Source organism: Somniosus microcephalus, chromosome 4, assembly GCF_052327205.1.
Source record: "Somniosus microcephalus isolate GS21.2 chromosome 4, FLI_Smic_1.0, whole genome shotgun sequence".
Lineage (NCBI taxonomy): Eukaryota > Metazoa > Chordata > Chondrichthyes > Squaliformes > Somniosidae > Somniosus > Somniosus microcephalus.
The window spans coordinates 336495301-336521447 of NC_140990.1; the positions used below are offsets into that span (position 1 = coordinate 336495301).

A 26147-nucleotide genomic window follows, 5' to 3' on the forward strand; every position below is an offset into this window, starting at 1 on the left:
TTATGTTCACCCACCTTCACCATTAATCCCCCCAACATGGAAGCAGACAAGTGACCTCCTTACCCATTCCAAGACCCAAGACAGCTCAAGTTGGCCCAAGAGACTCTGAAGAGAAACTTATAACGCTCACATAATACCTCCTAAATGTCTACGTAGCTTCACTACACCAAAAAACATGAACTCACTGGGTTTATTTTTCTAAATAGTGAATAGAAAGACAATTTGGGAAGAATTCCAATGAGCTTTGTGGAGAAAAGGATAAAGAAAATGAGCCCAACACCTCCAAAGCAGATTAAGTTAACGTTTGACTTTGTGTGTGATCTGCTGTGTGCCAATTGGCTGCTGCACTTGTTTATGCAGCAGCACTTCAACAGAGTAATTCATTGGCTGAAGAGCTTTGGGACATCCCGAGGACATGAAAAGCACAACATAAACGCAAATTCATTATTTCCTTCTTTCTTTGCCCAGCACACTGCCAAATTATCAGCCACCATAGCACAAAAAACTACTGGCGATCCCAGCTCTAGCAAGTAGGCACAAGAGGCAAAATATTGTTGTTACAACACTTATTTGTCCAAAAAGGCATTTTAGGTGACTTCAAATGGCCAACAGAGCAAGGGATGTAACTAGCCGAATACTTATTGCAAAATAACAAAGGCGGCGACAGCCAGGGATTCAGGAAAGTTTGTAGAACCTACACTCGCAGCCTAAAATCTCAAGCAACAAAAAACAACCAAAACAAGTATAAAACAAACTTGACCTATCGAAGACTAATTGGCTAAACTGCCAGACTTTGGCTCTTGCTCATTTGGCATACATGATTCAGACATTCTTTAAAAGGAAAGTAGGTTTGTAGAAGCCAACTGATATCTTTATGCAGCAGTGTCACTTTTTGGCAAGAAGCTTTTCATGCATCAAACATGCCCAGTGAACACGAGAGGGTTACTGCATTTTTCTTGGTTTTTGAAGTGTTTGACGGAGACTGGCGTTGACACTTTGCACGAACCGAGGAGAGATTTATTTTGATGACCTTAGTAGACTAACAACAGCCCAAAGAGTGCACATATTCTGTGCAGCATGGAAAGGTAGGAAAGAACGAGCAAATTAACATATTTATATAAAGTACCGGTCACAACCTCAGGATATCTCAAAGCGCTCCGCAATCAATTAAGCACTTCTGAAATGCAGTCACTGTTGCCATATAGGGAAATGCCAAATTTGAATGTTATGCCTCTTTGTGCTCTTTGCTTTGCCCGCTTTATGACTCACTGTAATGGACATCTAGTCAGTGGTTGCTGTCTTATGACCGTAACACAACACTGTTCACCACTGAACCTGTAAATAGGCTGTAAATAGTGGCATATTTTATTATTCATCTCCTAATAAGAACAATGTTTTTGTTGATATTTGTTAGAGGTTTGCCAGCTGGTGGCAGCAGATTGGTTCCCTGGAAGACACAAACCGGCCATGAGAAAGCAGAAGACATTAAACTATCCTAACCCGTGCTTGAGAAACCAAAAGGTTTTTCCAACTTCAACAAGTGCGACCACGAGAAATTAAACACAACCCTTTTAAGCTAGAGAAAAGCAAACTGGCACAGGGTCTACGAGACGGACGATATTTGTGTGTGCACCAAACACGATTTCCTCAGAATGAACAAGCTAGGCTTTACTCCTCTGATGTATGGACGATGCTCAAACAAAAATGAATGACAAGTACCTCCCACATTTTAAATCTGCCGCAATTCTGAAACCAATGATCAGGAACTACAGGATTGATGGATTGATCTGAAAATCACAATGGCCCTGAAGTTGCGGTCGGCGGCATACCAGAAGAACACGCCTCCGAATCGAAAAGACTATCTAACTTACCTGGTGTCTCCGGAGCTCCGGACTCTTGGGGTCCTGGGCCTGCAGGCGTACACCTGCGCAAAGGCCCACTGATGCCAGGGGCGCATGCAGTTCGCAAGCATCCCTGGGATCACCTGGGCCAGGCCAACCAATCAAAAAGGGGGATACCCATGATGCTTATGAGGATTCCAGCTACATATGGGATCCCCACAAGCATATTAGAAATCCCCAAATAAACAAGAATTCACACCATTTAAATCAAAATAAATGATCACATGTTCAAAATTAAAAGACCCTTCAAGCATTTAAAATAAAAATTTACAAATTTTTGAAAAATAAATTGAAACATTTTTAAATGGGCCAAAATTTACCTAAACTAATTTTGAATGTATATGTTATATTTTTTTTTAATTAAAATGATTTAAACATTTATTTTAACCCTTACGCTGGTACAAGGCAGCCCTACGCCTGCTTTTACCAGGTATAAGGGTTTCGTTGGCATTCACTGGGCAAATAGCCCAACCCTGCACCAGCAAAAGTGATTTTCTAGTGGACGCGGTGGATCTGTCCAAGCGAAACTTGACAGATCTCAAGTTCTGGGTTTTTGCGCGTGCGGAAACCTGGAACTTGCGGGGCCATTCTGAAGGCTTCCGACAGCGTACACTGGGCACCGTTATTTCAGGCCCATTATAAAATACGGGGCCAGTGCACCAGCAATGAAAAGTTGAAGCATGGGTTTCATCCATTTGCCCGAAAGCCAAATGCAAAACTGCAAGGACTCCCTAAAACCAATACCACAAAAGATCTGTTTTTAGCAGGATCATCTGGGTCAGCACAAACAGCTCGATATTCAGCAAGACATGACCACATACACCATTTCAAAATGTTCTCTCTAGACATTAAATCCTAATATATACTTAATAATATTGCTGGATTTGTTGTACCATCCCTATGGGCACACAGTACTAAAATTTCACATGCACATTATACTTCACTGAAATCCTGTGGAAAGAGTCAAATATCCAAAATGCTTTACTGCAATTTCATTAATATGGAGTTTCAAATGTCCATCAGACTCATCACACCTCAAAATAACAGCGGCTAAACTAACTGGCTTTGTGTAGCAGAGAGTTTTAATGCCAAGCTCTAAACAAGATGCACCACCCAATTAGAAAGACGTACATTGGCTCAGCGCCACAACACCTCAAATATGAAAATCTCATACAAGTGTTTAAAATCCTCCGTGGTTTTGCCCTTCTCTGTAACCCCTCCGGTGCTACTACTCTCTTTCAGTGCCTCCAGCCACTTACACATCCCCCTCCCTTCGCCCACTAGTGGCCATGCCTTCAGCCGACAAGATCCCAACTTTGGAATTCCCTCCCTTTGTTTCACCACCTCTCTCTCCTCCCTTAAGACATTCCTCAACATCCACCTCTTGGGTCATCCCACCATGTGTCCTTTTTGGCTTGGTATCCTTTTTTTTTTTAAATTATTAGGCCTCCACATTAAAGACATGAATATAAATGAAAGTTGTTGTAGTACTAACACAAAACATACAAACTGAGCAACATCAGCTGGGGCAGCACAGGTGTTGAGGGTTTCTGGAGCAATCAAACTTCAAATATAAAACTGACCTTTATAAATTGCAAGTGTAACTCAATTACAGATAACTTTTAAATAGTGATAAATTTTCATTCACACAATGCACCAGCCATTGTTTAATGACTAGGGCATTGTGTAAGCAATGGTTGTATTTATCCAACCATGGACATCTTCGATTAACCTGCCTAAAATAAATAATATTATTTTAATAAAACCAATAGATTTTTCATTATTTAATAAGTAAAACAACTTAGGAAATCACACCCATCTCAAGATACAGGAAACTTTTTTATCCGGCACCGACTTGGTGCCGGTTGATCAAAAAGTCCGGATTACAGAGAGGTAGACTTACTAAGGTACGAGAGCCCCGCACACGGCGGCGTCCCTGTTGCACGGCAACAGGTGCAGGAACCCCGGTTACACGGCCACAGATCCAGGAACCCCGGTTACACGGCTACTAATATGAAGTAAAACTTACCTGAACCTACTCCTGAATTTTGCCGGTTAAGAGATTCCCGGTTATTTAGGTGCCGGTAAAAGAGAGTATCCTGTACTTTGAAATAATAATCTCTCAATTAGATTTAATTTAACCGGAGACGTTGCAAAATGCCAGATAAAGACAAATGACAATGTTGTCATGGACAGAAAGGTTGGTTTCTAAAATCTCAAGCAAGACCGTCTCAGCTCGAATAATCCACGTTATTTAATAGCAGGATTTAAAAAATATCAGAATATGATGTGCTTCACTTTTTTTATTGAAATAGGTTTTTGACTTAGTCAGGTATTTGCTTGTAACATTAGAAACATTTTTCAGATTCTAGCCACTTGGCAACAAAACAAGAAAATACCATGACTATACATGTTGATCTGGAAGTCTGTGATAACAGCGAGGCGTCTCATCAGTGAAACAGCTCAGTCTAACCAGAACTCACCAACCAACAATTAACTTTTGTTTCCTGGTGCCGTAAACACATCCCTTTGTGTTTTAACCGCATTATAAACAACTGCCTGCTTTAAAATTTCACCAGACAGACTCCAAAGATACCTTTCAGAATAGTCAGGCAAACCACAGTTCGGAACACTAAATGTAGGACTTTGTCATTGCAATTTTAAATTCTAGGGAAAAAGGTAAAATGAATTATAGCCCTCACATGCACACTGACGATAACCAGTTTTATCTCTTCACTACCAACCTCATTTCCAAGACTGTGCTGTCAGACTGCGCTGTCAGACTGCCTGTCCAAGATCAAGTTGTGGCCAAGTTTAGATTTCCTGTAGGTCAATAGTAGCAACAAAGCCACTCGGTTTAGGCCTATTTCAATCCAAAAACCATCATCCACCTCTACCCCTATCTGACCCCACTGCTGCTGAAACCTTCACCCATGCCTTTGTTACTTCTTGACTGAACTTTTCAAACAACCTTCCCAGTGTCTTCTCAAGTCTCACCCTACAGAAATGAAAACTCGCTCATAACTCTAACTCTATTCCACACAAAATCTCACTCACCCATCACCCCCATCTTTTATGTCCTCTACCGATTCCCATCTCCCAGCACATGAATTTATAAACCCTCATACTGGTCTTCAAAATCCTCCACCATAGATCCATCCTACTTCTGCATCCTTCTCAAACCCTACATCCCTGCCCACATCCTCTGCTACCAACGCTGGCAGAGCCCTCTGTCCGGTCATCTTGCCCCCAACATGCAAAAATCCTATCCTAAACCCCTTTGTCTTACTACATGTCTCCACAGCTTAAAAAGCTTCATTAAAACAAATTGCTTTGAAAAGGTGACTTTGTTCACCTCCCTTTCCTACTCCAGCTTGAGTCGGACAACTAACTTTGAGGTACCGTAATTGCACAGAATTGTAAATACAAACTGCAATCTCTCCTTCCCTACAGTGTCTGTAGTACACTATTTTAAGCAAAAGGAGTCATATGGTTGTTCATAAGTATCTAATTTTAAAATGGAAAAAATGTATTCAATATTTATACAATCTAGTTCCGCAGGCAAGTCAAAAATAATCTAGTTTTATGTGATAGCTACACATCCAGCTACATACAGGAAACTTTGGTTTATCCGGAGGTTAACTGTCCGGAATGCTCGAGCCACCGGCAAAAATCAGGAGCCGTTTCGTTAGGTTTTTTTCTTTTCGTTGCTTTTTGTCCCCCCCACCAGTCAGGCTCTGCAAGGTCTCGCTGAAGCTGTTGCTAAGCTACAGAGACGCTTGCAAGGTACGGCCAACTGTTCAGAAGCTGTTGCTAAGCAACAGGGTTTGTTGCCAGATACGGAGCTCAAAATCTCCGTATGTTTCAACATTAGCGCTGGTTTGTCCGGCAGTTTTGATGGGACGGCAGCAGCTCGGTCCCGTCGGTGCCGGATAGCACAAAGTTTCCCGTAGTACATCCAATCCGCATCTTGTGCCCCAAGCTCCAAACATGTCATTTAAAAAATTCAATGCTAAGCTAAATTTAAAATAGGCAATGGATAATCAAATCTTTGAGTAGAGGCTATGGCATTGCTAAGCGTCTTCAATACAAAGTTTTGATGGTACAGTTATTAATTTGATGGAGCTCAGAAATTCCAGCTTTGTATCCCATTCAAGGAGGGCTGAAAATAAGTCAGTAACAGAAGCAAGCAACTTTACCTTCATTAGACAAGCAGGAAGTGACAGTTACTTTGAAACGTGGCATCGTGAAAATTAGTGATGCAAATTACTTATGTGCCTGACTAACTGTTGCACAAGGTTTGCGAAGTACATTGATTATGCAATCACACAAGTAGATAACTGACCGATTGTTACAATTTGAGAATATTTGCTCTTCCACTTTACTTCTATTTTGGACTTGTTTAATAATGTTGACACACATGGTCACTACAAACGAGCATAACAGAAAATAAAGCACAGGTAGAACTCGCAGAATTTTCATTTGCATCACGCCCCACTAAGGTGAATGGTACTCCTCATTATATACTACACCTAATGGGCTCAGAATTAATCGTACATTTTAAGCAAAAAGCTACTGACTAGGAGAAAGTGAAGGGCCTGGAATTTGCAGTCCCGACCACGGCGAACTGGCAGCATTCACCGTCATTTCGTCTTTGAAACTGACTACAACGTGAACATGGAAATCCTGAAATTGTGGTCCGTCATTCACTGCTCCTCCACAGGATGTGCTGTAGACCCTGCCCCGGGCCAGCAATCAGCGCAATCACTGATCCGACAAAAACATCCTTTTCTGAACAAATATCACTCTTTCGAAACCCCATTAAAAAAAAAGTTAGACCCGTTCAAATGAGGTGTAAATGGGTTTTTAACATCGCTCTAAGTAATAGCTACTGATAAACAACCGTTATGGCCCTGAAAAACTAATTTTATATTTGTCGTCTGTCAAATGTCTCCATTAAGTTAAAAATGATTAGATTTTTAAATTAATTTTTAAAAATGTTCAGCTTGTTAATGATATTGCAGCTTCTACCTTAACCCAATGTGGATGGCCCAATCTTTATTTCGCTCTGTAACTTTTTTTTTTTATAAAGTGATTATTAGTGCTTTCTATTTTGTGGCTCCGTGTGAGAATTTTGCAATGCGATTGGCTGCTTAGATAGCTTGTTGACGTCACAGCAGCTCGTGTTATGGGATTCCCACTAAAGTATGTTGATTTCAACCGCACATTGGAAGCGTCAAACTTCTCGCCACAGAGATCGCGAGATCTTTGTGGGAAGCGGACTTCGGGGCCAGCAATATTTTCCTTTTAGTTTTAACAAATCCTAAACTATAGATTAGCATTTAAAGTTTAGTTAAAAACAGGAAAATATCTGCATTAGACATTTATCCCAATCTTCCCAAACCATTTACAACAAATAGAAATAAATGTATTTATTCATGCCCATTAAAGGTAGACTTCATCCAAACTCAGCCACAGCCACTTACGTTACTTTCTGCAAACTTGCTCAACTCCACACATTAACTTTCTATTTTCTTCCCAATCTCAATACTTACTACCACTTACTCTGCAAAATACAATGAAAGATCCTAAAGAACATAAGAACATAAGAAATAGGAGCAGGAGTAGGCCAATCGGCCCCTCGAGCCTGCTCCGCCATTCAATAAGATCATGGCTGATCTGATCCTAACCACCAATCTACTATCACAGAGCCATCTCCTGAATCTAACAGAATTAGACACACGAAATAGGAGCAGGATCAGGCTACACGGCCCCTGGGCCCGCTCCGCTCCCCACAGGGCCATGACCGATCCGAACCTAGACTCATGTCCAAATTCCTGCCCGCTCCCCGTAACCCTTAATTCCCTTTACTTCTAGGAAACTGTCTATTTCTGTTTTAAATTTATGTAATGATGTAGCTTCTACAGCTTTTTGGGGCAGCATATTCCATGGACCTACCACCCTCCGAGTGAAGTAGTTCCTCCTCATCTCAGTTTTGAAAGAGCAGCCCCTTATTCTAAGACTATGCCCCCTAGTTCTAGTTTCACCCATCATCGGGAACATCCTCCCCGCATCCACCCCCTTCACAATCTTAAATGTTTCAATAAGATCGCCTCTCATTCTTCTGAACTCCAATGAGTAGAGTCCCAATCTACTCAACCTCTCCTCATATGTCCATCCCCTCAATTGACCGAGTGAACCTTCTTTGTACTGACTCGAGAGCAAGTATGTCCTTTCTTAAGTATGGACACCAAACTGTACACAGTGTTCCAGGTGCGGTCTCACCAATACCTTGTACAACTGAAGCAATACCTCCCTATTTTTATATTCTATCCCCCTAGCAATGAAAGCCAACATTCCATTGGCCTTCTTAATCACTTGCTGCACCTGCATACTAACCTTTTGAGTTTCATGCACCAGGACCCCCAGATCCCTTTGTACTTCAGTACTTTCCAGTTTCTTGCCATTAAGATAATAACTTGCTCGACGATTTTTCCTGCCAAAGTGCATAACCTCACACTTTCCAGTATTGTATTCCATCTGCCTTGTTGGCAGACCTGTAGGATGTTAGTGTGCAGCAATTCAAAGAGAGAGCGAGGGCAGTGATCTTAACAGAATACATCTGAAATATATCAAAAGTGACTGATTTTGATATTTACCAAAAGCTATTGATTAGATATGCTCAATGTATTTTTAAAAGATCTGTGCAGGGCAGTTTTATTACATATATACAAAATTACTTCTTGCTCTTTCATATTCTGCCCCCAATGCCATAAATTAGGAAACCCTTTGACAAATACATATTCCCCCTTCATAAAGAAATGTTTTCCTGACTTTTTAAAAAAAATCAGCCACAGGGGCATTTATGTTCAAAAGACAATGGTATCCTCTTGCATCTCTTAATCATCAGAAAGAGAGCAGTGTCCTGAATCTTACCATTCATGTAGAAATCACTCATGAGAGAACACTGGGCGGCCAGCTGGTGGCACCGTCCAAGGAGTATAAATACTCGGGCGTGGGCCCAGCTTGCTCAGGATGTTTCTGTAACCAGGAACTAGTGATGTAACTAGAGCTCATGGTTGTGAAACAGTTGATTAAAGCCTTGTTTTATACTCCAACCAAGTGCCCAGTAGTTTTCTTAAGTCAAGCAGAAGACTAGGAATGCCACATGCTTGGCCAGAAAATGGTACGTACTTGGCTTAATGAAGGCACACAGGTGCCACACCGGTTGAACAAATTATACTCCGGTAAAATGTCAAAAGGAACAAAAAAGGAAAAAAAGTGTAGAAAAATCAGTGACACAATTAAAACCTCCAGAAAATATTGTTGCAGGATGGAGAAAAACGAAATAAAGCCATGTATCCCGGTGGCAAGGCTAGATTACTGTACTACTCAGAAACCAGTTATAACAGCAGACAGTGTAATTCTCAGCTTTAGTCAGTGACCTCATTTTACACCAACCTCAGTCAGCCACTATTCCATGTCATCACCGAGCAAGATACATTTCACCCACAGCAACTAATCTTAGTAGAGGATTAGAATTACCACGGTGTCATAATGAAATGTTACTAGCTTGAAACAGAAACTCATTTGATTACAGTAATTATCCAACTCCCTCAGCAGAATTTGGACAGAGACACGAGCACATTTTTCTACCAACATTGAGCTTTTAGGATGTATCGTGAGTAGCAGTAGTACACATAATCGTGCAGAAATCACAGAATTCTGATTTCTTTAACCTCAAATAGTGTGGATTTGGCCTGCATAAACAGTTAGCTGTTTTTGAAGGGAGGGCTAATAAAACAAATATTTTTGTTAACAGTCTCTCTGCCCGCCCCCGCCCCCCCGCTATAATTCCAGAAGAAGTCATTTTCCTTGCTATATTCCTATTGGCCCAAAATTTGACGTTGGAGGCGTCCCACGGGCGGATGCCTCCGACCTGCAAAAAAAATTACGAATTTACCCGGTGGTCTGGGAGGTACGGAGACTCGCACTCCTGAGCCTCTCCGGGTACCCGCGGAGAGGGGCCCACGTATCCCGGGGCGCATGTGGTTCGCAAGCGCCCCTGGGATCACGTGGGCCAGCCCAACCAATGAAAGAAGGGGAATCCCCATTCATACTTATGGGCGTTTCGTACGTACAGAATCCCCATAAGTATGAATGGGGATCACTTAAAAAATACACGAATACATGAAATAAGCAAAAAAAAGTAACGTTTAAAAATTAAAATGCCATTTAATTTTTGGAAAAATGTATATGTTTTAACGGGGCTAAAAATAAATAACTTATTGGACAGGGTTTTTAATGTATAAAATGATTTTTAAAAAAGAAAAAATGTTGTCAAACTCTTACACTGGTAAAAGCAGGCCTTTTGCCAGGCGCAAGAATTTCACGGGCGTTCGCATGTACAGAAGCCCAACTCTCTGCCCATGGAGGCCCTTTTCCCGGGGATGCGGATATCTGTCAAGATTCTTAACAGATCACAAGTTCCAGGTTTTAGCACATGCGCTTCGCATGCCTAAATCCGGAACTTGCGCAGCCCCTACGGGTGCGTGTGCACCTCGTACGCACCAGTGGGGGGCGGGGGGGGGTCGCAAATTACAACCCATGGTGTCTGAATCCAATTCCACTCCAGCCTTTTCCACCAATAAAATTTACATTCACAATGCTAATTCGATAATCTGTCTGATGCAATAATTAAGAGGCTAAAAGCAATGTATTTATATCCATCATTGAGGTCCTATCTACAATAGGAAGATGACAAGTTTGGCATTCAGGAACAATGAGATTAAGAGAACTAAAGAGCCTGCTTCACCCAAATTTAACTGCATTGTCTAACTATGGCACTGTTTATGGACGCTGAAAACCTCATCCATGCCTCTGTCACCTCCAGACTTGACTATTCCAATGCCCTCCTGGCCAACCTCCCACCTACCACACTCAAATTCAGCTCATCGAAAACTCTGCTGCCCGTATCCCAACTTGGACCAAGTACCACTCACTCATCACCCCTGCGCTTGCTGACCTACACTGGCTCCTGCTGCAGCAACATCTCGATTTTAAAATTCTCGTCCTGGTGTTCAAATCCCTCCATGGTCTTGCCCCTCCCTCTCTCAAACATCCTCTAGCCCTACAACCATCCGAGATCTCTGTGCTCCTCCAATTCTGGCCTCTTCCACATCCCCGATTTCTTTCACTCCACCACTCGCGGCAGTGCCTTCAGCCACCTAGGCCCTACGCTCTGGAATTCCTTCCCTAAACCCCTCTCTCCTCCTTTAAAATCACTCCTTAAAACCTACCTCTGACCAAGCTTTTGGTCATCTGTTCTAATATCTATTAATGTGGCCTGGTGTCAAATTTTGTAACAAGTTTGATAACGCTCCTGTGAAGCATCTTACTACAGTAAAGGAGTTATATAAATGCAAGTTGTTGTTGAATTTCCTTAGCCTGGTCATATTTAAATTATACTAACCAAATCAGATGAGAATAGTATACCAAACCAAATTCATTAAAATAAAATTGTGTCCGTCCTGCAGTAAATGAACAGGAATGTTTCAATAATAAAATGGAATCTTAGACAGCATGAGTGTAAGCAAACAACTAATGCTACTTAATAGCAATTGCAAAAACATGTTTTAATGTTGCATCTGTAGGTTTGCAAAAGCAACATGTTCTTCTACTGAAGTTACTTAGATAATTGCTATACTATGTGCCAACGTGAGGAAACACTGGTTCACACCCACCAGTTCTAATCTTGGATTTGCCAGCAGGACAGAAAGTGTAGACTAGACATTTCCCCACAGATAAGAAAACAGCAGATGAATCACCCCAAGGGATTTTTGCACCAGCTGCTTTGAGGTGTGCAAGTGTAACTTTGGGAAGATTTTTACTTTAAAAAAAAACCAGGCAAATATTACAATTCTACTCTGTTGCAATTTATCAGAATATGAAGTTTCCATTTATAAAATGTGCCTGCATATACGGTGAGGGGGATTGCAAAATTATCTGCCAGTGTCAAAGTTACAAGTCTGCCCTTCTATGAAATCAATAAAAACTGGAACCTTGCAGCACAAATAGATATCTCAAAACGTTAACATGCAACTTTCAACCAAAGTTCCAGGTGCAAATCTTTGAACACTTTCTGCAATCAGGTTACCTTTTGACAATGAGCAGCTTTAGAAAGTACAGTTTGGAAAGAAAATGTACCCAAGACTCAATTAAAAGCTTCCAATTAAAAGATGACATGGTAGGTATAGTGCAGTGACAAAGCACTCAATGTGGTGGGGTGTTAGCTGACACACAAACCCTTCCCCACAGAAATGTATAACTAGAGGGAGTGTCATCACCAGGCCATTCATGCATGTTCTGGCAACCTATTTAGATCTGTATTGGTGGAGAACTGGGAGCAGCCAGCTTGCCCTTTAAGCTGATGAACAGAGAAAAGGGGAAATACAACCCGAAAAAAGTGAAATTGTTCTTCTGACCCGTTAAGTGAGCTTATTCAGTAAGTAGCTGAGCCATACGGACTAGAATGGTCCAGGTTGACTGCGTTAGCTGTTCGCAGCCAGGAAGACAGCAGGGTACTACATTTCACCTGTCATTTTAATTCTCTGGACCACTCTGACCTCGGCCTCCTACATTGTTCCAATGAAGCTCAATGTAAGCTCGAGGAACAGCACCTCATCTTTCGATTAGGCACTTTACAGCCTTCCGGACTCAACATTGAGATCATAACCTCTACCCCATTTTTCCCCCCAGACAGCAGCTGTTGCTGAGGATTCTGATATTCCCATTTACACCTCTTCAAGACCCATCTTTTGTTTCTTCACTTGTCCCATTACCATCTCCTTTCACCTCGCACCATCATCCCTTGCCATTTAATCACTCCTGCCTTCCGCCCTATCACAGACCTTCCCTTTTGTTCTTTCCTCCTCTCCCCCCCCCCTTTCCCTGCACTTGCTTAAAACCTGCTACATCTCGAACCTTTTCCAGTTCTGACGAAAGGTCATCGATCGGAAATATTAACTGTTTCTCTCACCACAGATGCTGTCTGACCTGCTGAGTATTTCCAACATTTTCTGTTTTTATTTCAGATTTCCAGCAATCGCAGTATCTTGCTTTGGTACAATTGGCCTCCGTTCCCCTAGGTTTGGGGGAAGTGAAGACAACAGGTGCTGGGAGCTAATCTATCTGTGTGGACATCAGGTGATGACAGGAGCAGGCTGGATACTCTGTGCAAACAGCCTGCCAACACTCACAGTCAAGGCTCCCACATGGTTACTTGAGTAAGGTACCAAAAGCAGACGGTCCTCTCATGAAACCAACACAGTAAAACGCCAGGAAAGGGAGAGAAGAGAAACTAGCTGTATATTTTTTTTTTTTTTTTTTTTTTTTAATTAAAGCAGATTTTTGCCCTCAAAAAAATAGCTGCAGTCTCCTTTTGTTATTTAAAAAAGCCCCAAAAGAAATTTAATTTTAGTTCAAAAAAGATTACTTGCATGTCTCTAGGTAGGTGAACACCATTTTAGAAACCAGCTTGCCACTTACGATCATTGTCATGCTTTAACTCAAGATTTTTTTTAAATAAATAAAGAAAAAACATGCCATTAGACTACAAAAATCATTCATGCTCAGATCCATTGGCTGGTAGGATTGTAGGTTCAACCACACACTACTCAATTTGCAATCTAAGCCAAGTCAAGTGGGGTGAAAGTTTCCCCGAGGGTCCTGGATTCTGCTGCCGACCGTTTACGATCAGACCATCAACCTGCCCATTTGACAGCAGAGTTGCAAGGCTGGGTGGACTTGCGAGAAGGGATCATTTACAAAATTAAGGAAAAAAATGTATAAACATAACCAAAAGAAATTGAAAAACAATCTGCATGTAGAATAGAATTTAAAATATTCCACTTCTCAACCTACTAGCATCCATTACTAAAGCAACTTCCCTTCCCCCCGCCCCCATTCCTTTTTTAAAATATTTTTCCCTACTCTTAAAATAGCACTAATTTAAATCATAAGGCTACACAACAAGACTATCCCAGAATCACACCTTGCGGGATTAAAACAGACATCTCTCTTACCCCACAAGAGAAATTTCTTCACAAGCAGCACTTATGTTAGACATTTTACAGACAGAAAGAAGCATTACCATTAGAAACAAAAAAGGAGTAAATGTACAGCTTGTTCTATTAAAACAATTCTTTGATTTAAAAAGGAAAAAAAAAAATCAATGTGGTCATCTTTTCTCCAGAAGGCATGGGCTCATGGTGGAGTATGGTTCCATAAACACCAGGCGCTCTGCCCAAATAACCACTCTTCATGTATGAGCCGAGACAGTGAATATTAAAGAGTCTATTTACCAAAGGGCATCAATTCCAAGCTCAATCTTGTCTTCACTCAACATTCACATGCCCACTCTTTGCAGCAGTAATCAGTTAATTGCAGTCAGGAGCAAAAACCGTTCCTAATTTCCCCCTTCCTAACCCAAGCACCAGGGCCATCTGCATTGCCCCTAATGCTGCCCCAACTAAGATACCTTAACTCAGCAAGGAGCCAAGTGTGAAATCATCTTTCTGTATGGCTCAATATCACACTTGGCAAACGAACCAGTAGAGGTGTGAATTTCTTGAAATTTACAAGCACCGTGATCAACAACTTCCACGTAGAAAAAAGTGTCCCAAGGTGCTTCACAGAAGCTTAGAGAGACAAAAATTATGCTGAGCCAAAGAAGGAGCTATCAGGTGTGACCAAAAGCTTGCTCAAAAGATGCAGGTTTTAAGGAGAATCTGAAAAAGGAACAGAGAGGGAAGTAGAAAGGCAGAAAGATTGAGGGCATTCCAGAGTTTATGGCCTAGAGAGCTGAATGCATGGCTTCCAATGGTGGGTGAAGGATGCCGGAGGGGGTGGGGGGGGAAAGAGACACCCACAAGAAGCCAGAGGAAGTGTGTTTTGGGGGCTTTGTAGAGCTGGAGAAGCTTAGAAATACAGAAAGGCCAGGCCATGAAGGGATTTAAACATGAATGAGAAATTTTAATCGGTCATAAAGTATTAGGGTGATTTGAGAGTGGGACAGGATAAGGGCAGAGTTTTAGATTAGCTGAAGTTTACAGTAGAGACGAGAGGCCAGCCAGGACTGCAATGAAATAGATGAGTCTGGAAGTAACAAATGCATGGATGAGGGTTTAGGTAGCAGATAAGCTGAGGCAGGGGCAAAGGTGGCTGATGTTAGATGTATGCTGGAAAAGATATGGGGCTAAAAATTGAGTAGCGCCACAATTGAGGCGCTAACTTCGCGCCCCGGAAAAATTAGCACCCCCGCGCCGGAAATTGAGCGGCTGCGCCCCAAGAGGGAAGGGGGGCGCTACTGGAAGCGCCCCGCATCCCTCTTGGTGCGCTGGGAGTCAATATTGCAGTGTTATGTGCCGCAGCGCCACACGCTGTGGCACGTCGCGCCGTGGTATTGCAGGCCTTCCTCCCCTTCTTAAAAGGAGAGGGGCCTTGTGCAGCGCGACCTGGGGCCCAGCTGGGCCCCCGGGGATCGGGAGTGCAGGCAAAAGAGCCTGGCACCCAAGAGAAGTGCCGGGCTCTTGGAGCGCAGCCGGCACTCCGCCCGGGGGGGGGTTCAGGAGGCCGGGGACGGGAGCGCAGGCAGGTGCTGGCAGGTGGCCAACAACAAAAATGGCCGCCCCGCACCTCGCCTTTAAATTGAGTCACCCCAGCCGCAGGTACGCCCCCCCTCCCCCCCCCCCGACCCCGTCGGACAAAGCGTCCAGTGGTAAATCAGGGGCGCTCCTGAAGATCGTGGCTGGGGCGTGAGCGGGGCGCTGCGCACACCAATGACATCATCACCAGCGGTGCAGGGCGCTACCGGTTAGCGCCACCACTAACCTCCCGCTGAATTTTGCGGGAGGCGTGGGCAATGCCGTGCCCGGGCGCTAGTTGGTTTGTGCCCCACTTAGCGCCCTCTTAAGGCACTAACGGGAGGCACTACCAACTGAATTTTTCCCCCTATGGAGTCAGAAGCACAGTTCGAGGTCAAATAGGACACCAAGGTGCAAACAGTCTCGTTCAACCGGACAGTGGCCAAGGAAAGGGATGGAAACAGTGGCGAGGGTACAGAGTTGTAGCGGGGGCCAAAGACAATAACTTCAGTCTACCCAATGTTAACAGGAGGAAAATGTGGCTCATCCAAAACTGGATGTTGGACAAGCTGTTTGACAATACAGAGGCAGTGGTGATCCATATACATCTTATCAGAGCCATATTGTGCATATGGATTACAGCAAATGTAACCGTCTTTGATTTTTTTTTTTGGGGGGGGGGGGGGGGGGGGGCGGTGGGAGAAAGAGAAAAGGTACATTAATCTAGAAACAGAGTTCCACAAAGGATTATACGAATAACTGGTTAAATGATGGGGGTGGCATTGGGGGAAAAACATGCATCTAGACTGCAAGCTGGAGGGGATAACGTATTGGCAAGCAACCCATGAAGGGAAAAATGTGGCTATTAAAACTGCATACACCCACACACTCCCTTCAAAGCTCTGAGGGACTGCAACTCATACCAAGCCACTATGCTGAGTTAGACAATTTCAGCCAAGGAAGAAGTGGAGCACCATAAGTTGCCTCAGTGATCCTGGGTAAGTAGAAATAAAGGTGGGGGGGGGGGGGGGGAAACTTAGCCAGACTTCCCAATGCTGTTCACGATCCTTTAACCCCTCTGGAAAAGTGCACAGATGATCAGGTGAAAACAGGGGCTTGTCTGTGATGCCACTATGCTCAAATATCCTACTGTCTCTGTCCTCACACATGCTGAACTGGCCATTCTTCAAGGCAACAGACTGCTAGCAATGCCTGGGGATTTCTAACCCAGCAAGTGTACATCAGGAAAGGCAAACTGGAAGAATAAAACGAGGCATGATAGGGAGATGGTTTATGGAAACAACTTGCTATTGCACTTTTTTTTTTTAAGTCAATTGCAAGAAGCATATTTCAGATGAACATAAGAAGTAAGAGCAAGGGTAGGCCATACGGCCCCTCGAGCCTGCTCCACCATTCAAGATCATGGCTGATCATCGACCTCAACTCCACTTTCCAGCCCAATCTCCATATCCCTCGATTCCCCTAGAGTCCAAAAATCTATCGATCTCAGCCTTGAATATACTCAAAGACTCAGCATTCACAGCCCTCTGGGGCAGAGAATTCCAAACATTCACAACCCCGAGTAAAGAAATCCCTTCTCATCTCAGTCTTAAATGGTCTACTTCTTATCCTGAGACTATGCCCCCTAGTTCTAGACACTCCAGCCAGGGGAAACAACCTCTCAGCATCTACCCTGTCAATCCCCTTCAGAATCTTGTATGTGCCAATGAGATCAGCTCTCATTCTTCTAAACTCCAGAGAGTATAGGCCCATTCTACACAATCTCTCCTCATAGGACAGCCCTCTCATCCCAGGAATCAATCTAGTGAACTTTTGTTGCACCACCTCCAAGGCAAGTACATCCTTGTATGGGGAGAAAGCAGGGACCGGGTACTGAATTTGGATAATCAGCCATGATCACATTGAATGGCGGAGCAGGCTCGAGGGACTGAATGGCCTACTCTTGCTCCTATCTTCTATGTTTCTATGTTCCTTAGATAAGGAGACCAAAACTGTGCACAGTACTCCAGGTGTGCTCTCACCAAGGCCCTGTACAATTGTAGCAAGACTTCCTTACTCTTATACTCCAACCCCCTTGCAATAAAGGCCAACATGCCATTTGCCTTCCTTATTGCTTGCTGTACCTGCATGGCAACTTTTCTTGCACAAGGACACCAACATTTGAAAGTTTCTCACCATTTAAAAAATATTCTGTTTTTCTATTCTTCCTACCAAAGTGAATAACCTCACATTTCCCTACATTATACTCCATCTGCCACCTTATTGCCCACTCACTCAGTCTATCTATATCCCTTTGCAGACTGTGTTCTCCTCACAGCTTACAGTCCCAGCTAGCTTTGTATCATCAGCAAATTCTTGGATACATTACACTCGGTCCCTTCATCTAGGTCATTAATATAGATTGTAAATAGCTGAGGCCCCAACACTGATCCTTGCGGTACCCCACTAGTTACAGCCTGCCAACCTGAAAAAGATCTGTTTATCCCTATTCTGTTTTCTGTCCGTTAACCAATCCTCTATCCATGCTACTATATTACCACCAACCCCATGAGCCCTAATCTTGTGTAATAACCTTTTATGTGGCACCTTATCGAACGCCTTTTGGAAATCCAAATATACTACATCCACTGGTTCCCCTTTATCTACCCTGCTAGTTACATCCTCAAAAATAATAAATTTGTCAAACATGATTTCCCTTTCATAAATCCATGTTGACTCTGCCTAACCATGTTATGATTTTCTAAGTGCCCTGATACCACTTCCTTAACAATGGATTCCAGCATTTTCCCAATGACTGATGTCAGGCTAACTGGCCTGTAGCGCCCTGTTTTTTCTCTCCCTCCTTTCTTGAATAGCGGTGTTACATTTGCAACCTTCCAATCTGCTGGGACCATTCTAGAATCTAGGGAATTTTGGAAGATCAAAACCAATGCATCCACTATCTCTTCAGCCACCTCTTTTAGAACCCGAGGATGTAGGTCATCAGGTCCAGGGGATTTGTCGGCTTTTAGTCCCATTAGTTTCTCTAGTACTTTTTCCTCTACTTATATTAATTACGTTAAGTTCCTCACCCTCATTAGACCCTTGGTTCCCCACCATTTTTGGTATGCTTCTTGTGTCTTCTACTGTGAAGGCAGATACAAAATATTTGTTTAACATTTCTGCCATTTCCTTATTCCCCATAATAATTTCTTCTGTCTCAGCCTCTAAGGGACCAATATTTATTTTTACTACTCTTCCTTTTTACATACTTGTAGAAGCTCTTACAATCTGCTTTTATTATTTGCTAGTTTTCTCTCATTCTATTTTTTCCCCTTATCAATTTTTTGGTCAACCTTTGCTGGTTTTTGAAACTCTCCCAATCCTCAGGCTTACCATTATTCTTTACAACATTAGAAGCTTCTTCTTTCAATCTAATGCTATCCTTAACTTCTTTCGTTAGCCACGGTTGGATCACTTTTCCAGTGGAGGTTTTGTTTGTTTCTCAATGGAATGTATTTTGGTTGAGAATTGTGACATATTTCTTTAAATGCTAGCCACTGCTTATCTACCGCCAAACCTTTTAATCTATTTTTCCAATCTACCTTAACCAACTCACCCCTCATACCTATATAATTGGCTTAATTTAAGTTTAAGACTCTAGTTTCGGACTTAGGCAAGTCACTCTCAAAATTAAAGTGAAATTCTATCATATTATGATCACTCTGCCCCAGAGGATCCTTTACTATGTGATTGCTAATTAACCCTGTCTCATTACACAAGATCTAAAATAGCCTCTTCCCTGGTTGGTTCCATGACATGAAGGGTGGGTCTCCAGGATAAATACTTTGTAGCTTTCCTAACAAGATACCAAATACATGCGTGGAACATTCACAGGATTCCACATGCAAGTGTGTATACTTGGAGCCCAGTTATCTCCGATACTAACACACTCACAATAGGTTCCGATGTAATGAGGGGTAATTCTGAGATATCATACTCTCTGCGAGCACAGCACCCCATTGCTGTTACAGAATTACCCATATATTCCTACTTAAAAAAGAGGCAGCAAATTATTCTGTGTTTCTTGACAATTTCAAAAGAATGTTATTTCTACTGAACAGTAAAGCTTTTTTTTCCCCCCTTTCACATGAATGGAAATGCTTTATAAAAATATACTAATCCATATCACGAAGGGAAATTGTCAATACTAGTCAAACTCCACAAGGGCAAAACTGTAGGGTTGGAGGAGGTTACAGAGATAGATTGGGGCAAGGCCATGAAGGAATTTTAAACTGATGGACGAGAATTTTAAATTGGAGGTGTTGGAGAACCAGGAACCAATGTAAGCCATTGGGACAGGATATGGCAGCAGAGTTTTGGATGAGTTGAAGTTTATGACTCGTGAAGATGGAAAGCCAGGACAAAATTGGAATAGTTGAGTCTGGAGGTGACAGTGTTGGAGGACCGAAGACCAATACAAAATAGTCACTGATTGCAAATAAATACCGTACAAGTTGCTAAAGAAAGACATTTGTAAATGTATCTATTGGTATACATATCCTTCGCAGTAAATAGGATGGACAAATTTCTTACTACAGGTAGACTATCCTTTATCCGAAAACCTCGGGACCAGCCGTGTTTCGGTTTTCGGAAAATTTCGGATTTCGGAAGGTATTTTATAAGACTGGGAAATTTGTCGGGGGTGGGTCGGCGGGGGGGTCGGCGTCAGCGGGGGGGTCGTCGGCGGGGGTTGGGGTCGTGCGCCACTCTGGTCATGTCGTGCGCACGACTTACGCTGAACGAAAAAACCTTCGGTTTTTAGAGGGTTTCGGTTTTCGGAAGTTCGGATAAAAGGTAGTCTACCTGTAATAAGATTACAATCCTAAAACCTCAATTCACTGTGCTGCTAGAGATTGTACTTTTTTTTTTAATGAAACTGGTTGGCCCCATGTCTCAGTGGGCAAATGCACGACTTGGTGTGTTCCTGAGCCACAGTGACCAAGCTGGTTCGACATTCAATTATTTTGAGTTAGCCAATTTCAGGGAAAGGGGCAAGGCTGCTGCAACTGACCTCTGTGCTGTGGGCTAGGCAGATATAAAATACATAAGCACCAAGCTCCCAGTCAAGATCTCTGTACCATAACCCCAGGTGGAAAGTACACATGGACATTGGGCAGGAACATGATGGGATTGGGACGAGCAGTCTGCCAACACTTGTGGTCTAAACTCGCATGAAGAACAGCCACTTGTGTGAGGTCCAGAGTGCTGCCTTCACCAGCCTTCAGGACAAGAGGGGAGAAAATGAAACATTTTAGATAAAAATTTGAACAAACTTGTAATCATTTGAATAAATTTATACATTTGTCGCAGATGCTGGGTTCATGCACCTCTCATTCCATCTTAATTTCCTTGGAGAGATCTGAAACAGAATCCTTCTGTTGCACACTGAGCATGCACTACCTCTGACAAGGATTTGGATTTGAAGAGAATTACTTGGGGCGCATTTACAATTGGACCTGCACAGAATTTTAAAACTTAATCCACATACACGGTATTCTGATTTACAAAGCCTCGGATAGCCTAAAAACGACCAGCAGATTCACCTGGGATTTATGAAGCTGAATGCTTCCCATTTGTAGTATTCAGTTGGCTTTGTAGTTCACATTGAAGAAATACCATGCACATTAATTGAATACAGAAATTGGACATTCCCCAAAAATAGCATTTCCAGTAATCTTGCCTAGAAAGCCTCAGATTCAACAGCCAGGGATTGACAATCCCCAAAAAGCAGCAAAATCTACTGTCCCCCAAGGTGAGACAGCCATGGCAAAACCAACAGCACATCATAGGCAACAGCCTTACAAAACATGTGTGACTGCTCATGATTTCTACTTTGATTTCCACATTTGACAGTTTTACTACAACTAATCCATGATTTCCTCAAAATTTACAATGACACAATTATACCACGGCTTATGATTGATCGCTTCACTGCAACAAATTTGTCTCCTTGGGACACTGCACAACATTAGTATTATGCCTGGTTTTGGTACCAACAAACAATGGGCCCCTAGAGGAGGTACAGAGAAGAGGACCAACACGATACCTAGTTTTAGAGCTCTTATCCATCATGATAGGCTCCAAGAGATGCAGTCGTTTTCATGAGAAACAAAGGCTTAACAGAAATACAATTGAGATTTTCAAAAAAAAGATGGGAGTAGTTTCTAGATTCTTTCCAGTTGGACAGGTTATTTGAGATGGATAGGGTTGGGAAAACTGATTGCATGCTTTGGCAATGAGTCTGATTCTCTGCAGACCTTCAAGAGGGAGCAGGGCAAGTTCCTGAGACAGAACATTCAAATGTTTTTTTTAATAAAATAGATTATATGTCCAGACTCACTTTTCCTAACAAAAATGTTAAATGTTTATCTTTGCAATGAAGATTGGAATTATTAAGAGTGATTAGAATCCATTATAAAAAGGACCATTTGGTAAAGGCAATAAATTGATTATTGAAATCAGAAAAACAAACCGCAAAAGATGAATATATTAAAATCTTTGTTAGGAAAAGAAAGTCTAGTCTGGATATTACAGCTGTTAAACATAATCATACCTTAAAGTTGCTGGAGTTTATCCAACCAGTACCAAGGCCATCAACCATTCGATCAAGCATTGATTGGTCCTGTTCCAGGTCAGAGGATTTCTGACGATCTGTGATGTATTCCATCAGCTCTTGAGCAATTTGCAGCCGACGTCCCATGTCTTTCTGCAGCACTTGGGCCAAGAAATACTCCATGCAGGGTTCCATGTTTGCAGTGCAGCCGCAGCAGAAACAAGGGCAGTAGGTCTGGAAAACAAACTACTTTATATTTATCCTAGAGGTCGCTGATCCGCTTTGCTGAAGGTTACTGAGCAGCTCTGGTGAACAGATACGATCTGGGGAACGACAACAATGCACCATGTGTGTTTTCAGGAGCAGCTGGATGAGGGGGGGGAGCGTTTAAAATCCTAACAAGATAGCAGCAAACCAGGAACACTGGGGAGTGCAACAAAGGCGCCTCATAATTCAATATTCAGGGTAATCCTAAAAAAAACACACAAAATAATCATAAGCTTTAAAAATTTGGTATTGCAAATAATAAAATTAAGCAAAAATATTGCTTTTTGTTGTACTATTAAATGATCGCCTGCCCATTAGACTACAGCCCTGACAGATTTAGCTCAGAATTTCTTTTAAACATCACAATACGTTTTACCCCCGGTGGTGTGATCTGCAATCAAGGCTTAAACCACTTATGCAGCAAATTGGGCGAGATTTGCCATTAAAAAAGGTGATTTTTTGTGCGTGTATGTGTGCATCGTTACAAGGTTTTAAAACGGCTGCGTCCACCTTTAGATCCTCTTAATTTTTTTTTGCAGAATAATGGATGGCATCCTGCACATGCGCAACACTTTTCCCCCTCTCAAACTTCCTGCCAAATTCAGATCCCACCGACGGAAATTAAGATTCCCTCCCCACCCCTGCACGCTGCTCCTCCTCCTCCTCCTCCTCAACGTGAGAATTGGAGGAAAAGCCAACCCCCTTCCTTCCCTTTTTCCTCCTTCCCCAGGAATGGTGCAGAACAACAGCCGGCAAAAAAAGAAAACCAACTGAGTGCTGTGTGTGTAAATGAAGGCTCGGCCTGAAATAGATTTTAAAAAATATAAACAAAAATTGCATTGTTTAAAAAAAAACACACCACACACACAAAAGCTTTTACAGATCAAAAATTAAATTAATTAATCAATCAAAACACCCGACAAATTAACCCCAACTGAAGCTGGGTTAGAAAGCAATAGTGAGCTCACCAACCCTGGCTGATTTGTTAAGGATATTAAATTCTTGCTGGGAGTTGTAAATATTGACTGAGGGACCAGCTCTCTCCAGCAGCACAGCCATTATTCCAGCACTGGATCTGGCCGCATTCCCTACTGTGGTCACAGCCGGTCACATTATATATAGATATATAAATAAATAAACATCTAATTCAAAAAAGGGGGACACCAAGTATAAAAATAAATCAATTAACGCCATCCTTAACCATCTAACCAACCAGCGAGCCCCGGGCCGATAGGCCTCAGACCGGCTCACCCGCCCGCCTCCATTAAGCCTTTCCTCCCGCTGCAAATACAAACACAGCCTGTTCTCCTCACTCCCGCGCCCGGTGCCCATCATCAGCATTGCTGTTCTAGGCCAAATACCGTTTGGGTTTGGTGGTGGTGAGGTGGTTTTATTTTTATCTTTCCATCGGAGCGATGTGGCCCTCCGCTCGGTCAGCTCAGACAGACTCAGCCGCTTCCCTCCCTCAGCCGCTCGTTCGCCCGCCCGTCGCCTCCTTAAAGGCAGCAAACCGCCATCGCAGCGAGCCGGCCGCGACGTCAGACGCACGTACGTACGTTACAACCTCACACTGCGACTATCATGCAAGGACAAGACATGCACCGTACAAATGCCCATCTACACGCCTTTCTCTTTCTCTCACTCCCCGTGCAGTAACCTCTATCTTTGCATTATTTTTAATGCCTCCCTCCCCCGTGCAGTATCCTCCAATTTTGCATTATTTTTAATACCTCTCTCCCCGTGTATCCTCCTCCAACTTTGCATTATTTTAATGCCTCCCCGTGCAATATCCTCCAACTTTGCATTATTTTGAATGCCTCTCTCCCCCGTGCAGTATCCTCCAACTTTGCATCGTTTTGAATGCCTCTCTCCCCGTGCAGTATCCTCCAACTTTGCATTATTTTAATGCCTCTTTCCCCGTGAAGTATCCTCCAACTTAGCATTGTTTTGAATGCCTCCCTCCCCATGCAGTACCCTCCAACTTAGCATTGTTTTGAATGCCTCCCTCCCCATGCAGTATCCTCCAAATTTGCATTATTTTTAATGCCTCTCTCCCTGTGCAGTATCCTCCAACTTTGCATTATTTTTAATGCCTCTCTCCCCGTGCAGTATTCTCCAATTTTTACATTATTTTTCATGCCTCTCTCCCCGTGCAGTAACCTCTATCTTTGCATTATTTTTCATGCCTCTCTCCCCATGCAGTATTCTCCAACTTAGCATTGTTTTGAATGCCTCTCTCCCCGTGCAGTTTCCTCCAACTTTGCATTATTTTGAATGCCTCTCTCCCCGTGCAGTATCCTCCAACTTTGCATTGTTTTTCATGCCTCTCTCCCCATGCAGTATCCTCCAACTTAGCATTGTTTTGACTGCCTCTCTCCCCATGCAGTATCCTCCAACTTAGCATTGTTTTGAATGCCTCCCTCCCCATGCAGTATCCTCCAACTTTGCATTATTTTTAATGCTGGGGAAGCATCGAAGCTTTGACCACGCTCGATCAGCTTCGATGGAGGGGGTCACATCGTCCGCATGCCCGCTACGAGACTCCTAAAACAAGCGCTCTACTCGGAGCTCCGACACGGCAAGAGAGCCCCAGGTGGGCAGAGGAAACACTTCAAGGACACCCTCAAAGCCTCCTTGAAAAAGTGCAACATCCCTATCGACACCTGGGAATCCCTGGCCCAAGACCGCACAAAGTGGAGGAGAAGCATCTGGGAAGGCAGCAAACACCTCGAGTCTCTTCGCTGGGAACAAGCGGAAGCCAAGCGCAAGGAGCGCACGTCAACCCAAGCACCCCACCCACCGTCTACCCCACCTGTGACAGAGACTGTAGGTCCCGCATTGGACTACCTGAGAACTCGTGTTTAATGTGGAAGCAAGTCATCCTCGGTTCCGAGGGACTGCCTAAGAAGAAAAGATTTTTAATGCCTCCCTCCCCATGCAGTATCCTCTAACTTTGCATTATTTTGAATGCCTCCCTCCCCCGTGCAACATCCTCGAACTTTGCAAAGTGTCAGCTGTGGCTCAGTGGGTAGAGTAGCACTCTCGCCTCTGAGTCAGCAGGTTGTGGGTTCGCAGTCCCAGTCCAGGGACTTGAGCGCAAAAAAACCCCAGGCTGACACTCCAGTACAGTGCCGAGGGAGCGCTACACCGTCAGAGGTGCCGTCTTTCGGATGAGACGTTAAAACCGAGGCCCCGTCTGCCCACGCTGGTGGACGTAAAAGATCCCATGGCACTATTTCGAAGAAGAGCAGGGTTGTTATCCCCGGTGTCCTGACCAATATTTATCCCACAACCAACAGCACAAAAAAAAAATGTTCTAGTCATTATCACATTGCTGTTTGTGGGAGCTTGCTGTGCGCAAAATTGGCTGCCGCATTTCCTACGTTACAGCAGTGACTACACTTCAAAAAGTACTTCATTGGCTGTAAAGCACTTTGGTGCGTCCGGTGGTCGTGAAAGGCGCTATATAAATGCAAGTCTTTTTTTTCTTTTTTCCCCCTCCCCATGCAGTATCCTTTGGTTTGCATTATTTTTAATGCAATTCTTTTTAAAGCTGCGCGGGAAAGACCATATCGCATTTATTGGCCTTTATTACAAAGGGGTTGGAGACCAAGAGTAAGGAAGTCTTACTACAATTGTACAGGGCTTTGGTGAGACCACACCTGGAGTACTGTGCACAGTTTTGGTCTCCTTATCTGAGAAATGACATACTTGGGTGAC

At 43.1% G+C, this 26147-nt stretch overlaps 1 protein-coding gene across 15 annotated transcripts in view; it reads right to left on the minus strand.

Annotated features, from left to right (window-relative positions):
- Window positions 1–23954, minus strand: part of clasp1a (cytoplasmic linker associated protein 1a) — a 362676-nt gene extending 338722 nt beyond the window's left edge. For 5 of the 15 annotated variants that reach the window (XM_085986895.1, XM_085986890.1, XM_085986888.1 and 2 more), the window contains exons 1-2: window positions 23789–23953; window positions 22161–22631 (exon numbers count right to left, since the gene is read on the minus strand). In XM_085986895.1, the coding sequence (XP_085843021.1) occupies window positions 22161–22355 (195 nt within the window). In that variant the 5' untranslated portion in view covers window positions 22356–22631; window positions 23789–23953. Of the gene's footprint in view, window positions 1–22160; window positions 22632–23788 lie in introns of all 15 variants that reach the window. The other 10 variants (XM_085986897.1, XM_085986896.1, XM_085986900.1 and 7 more) reach the window with 4 other exon arrangements.
- Window positions 23955–26147: the final 2193 nt, after the last annotated feature.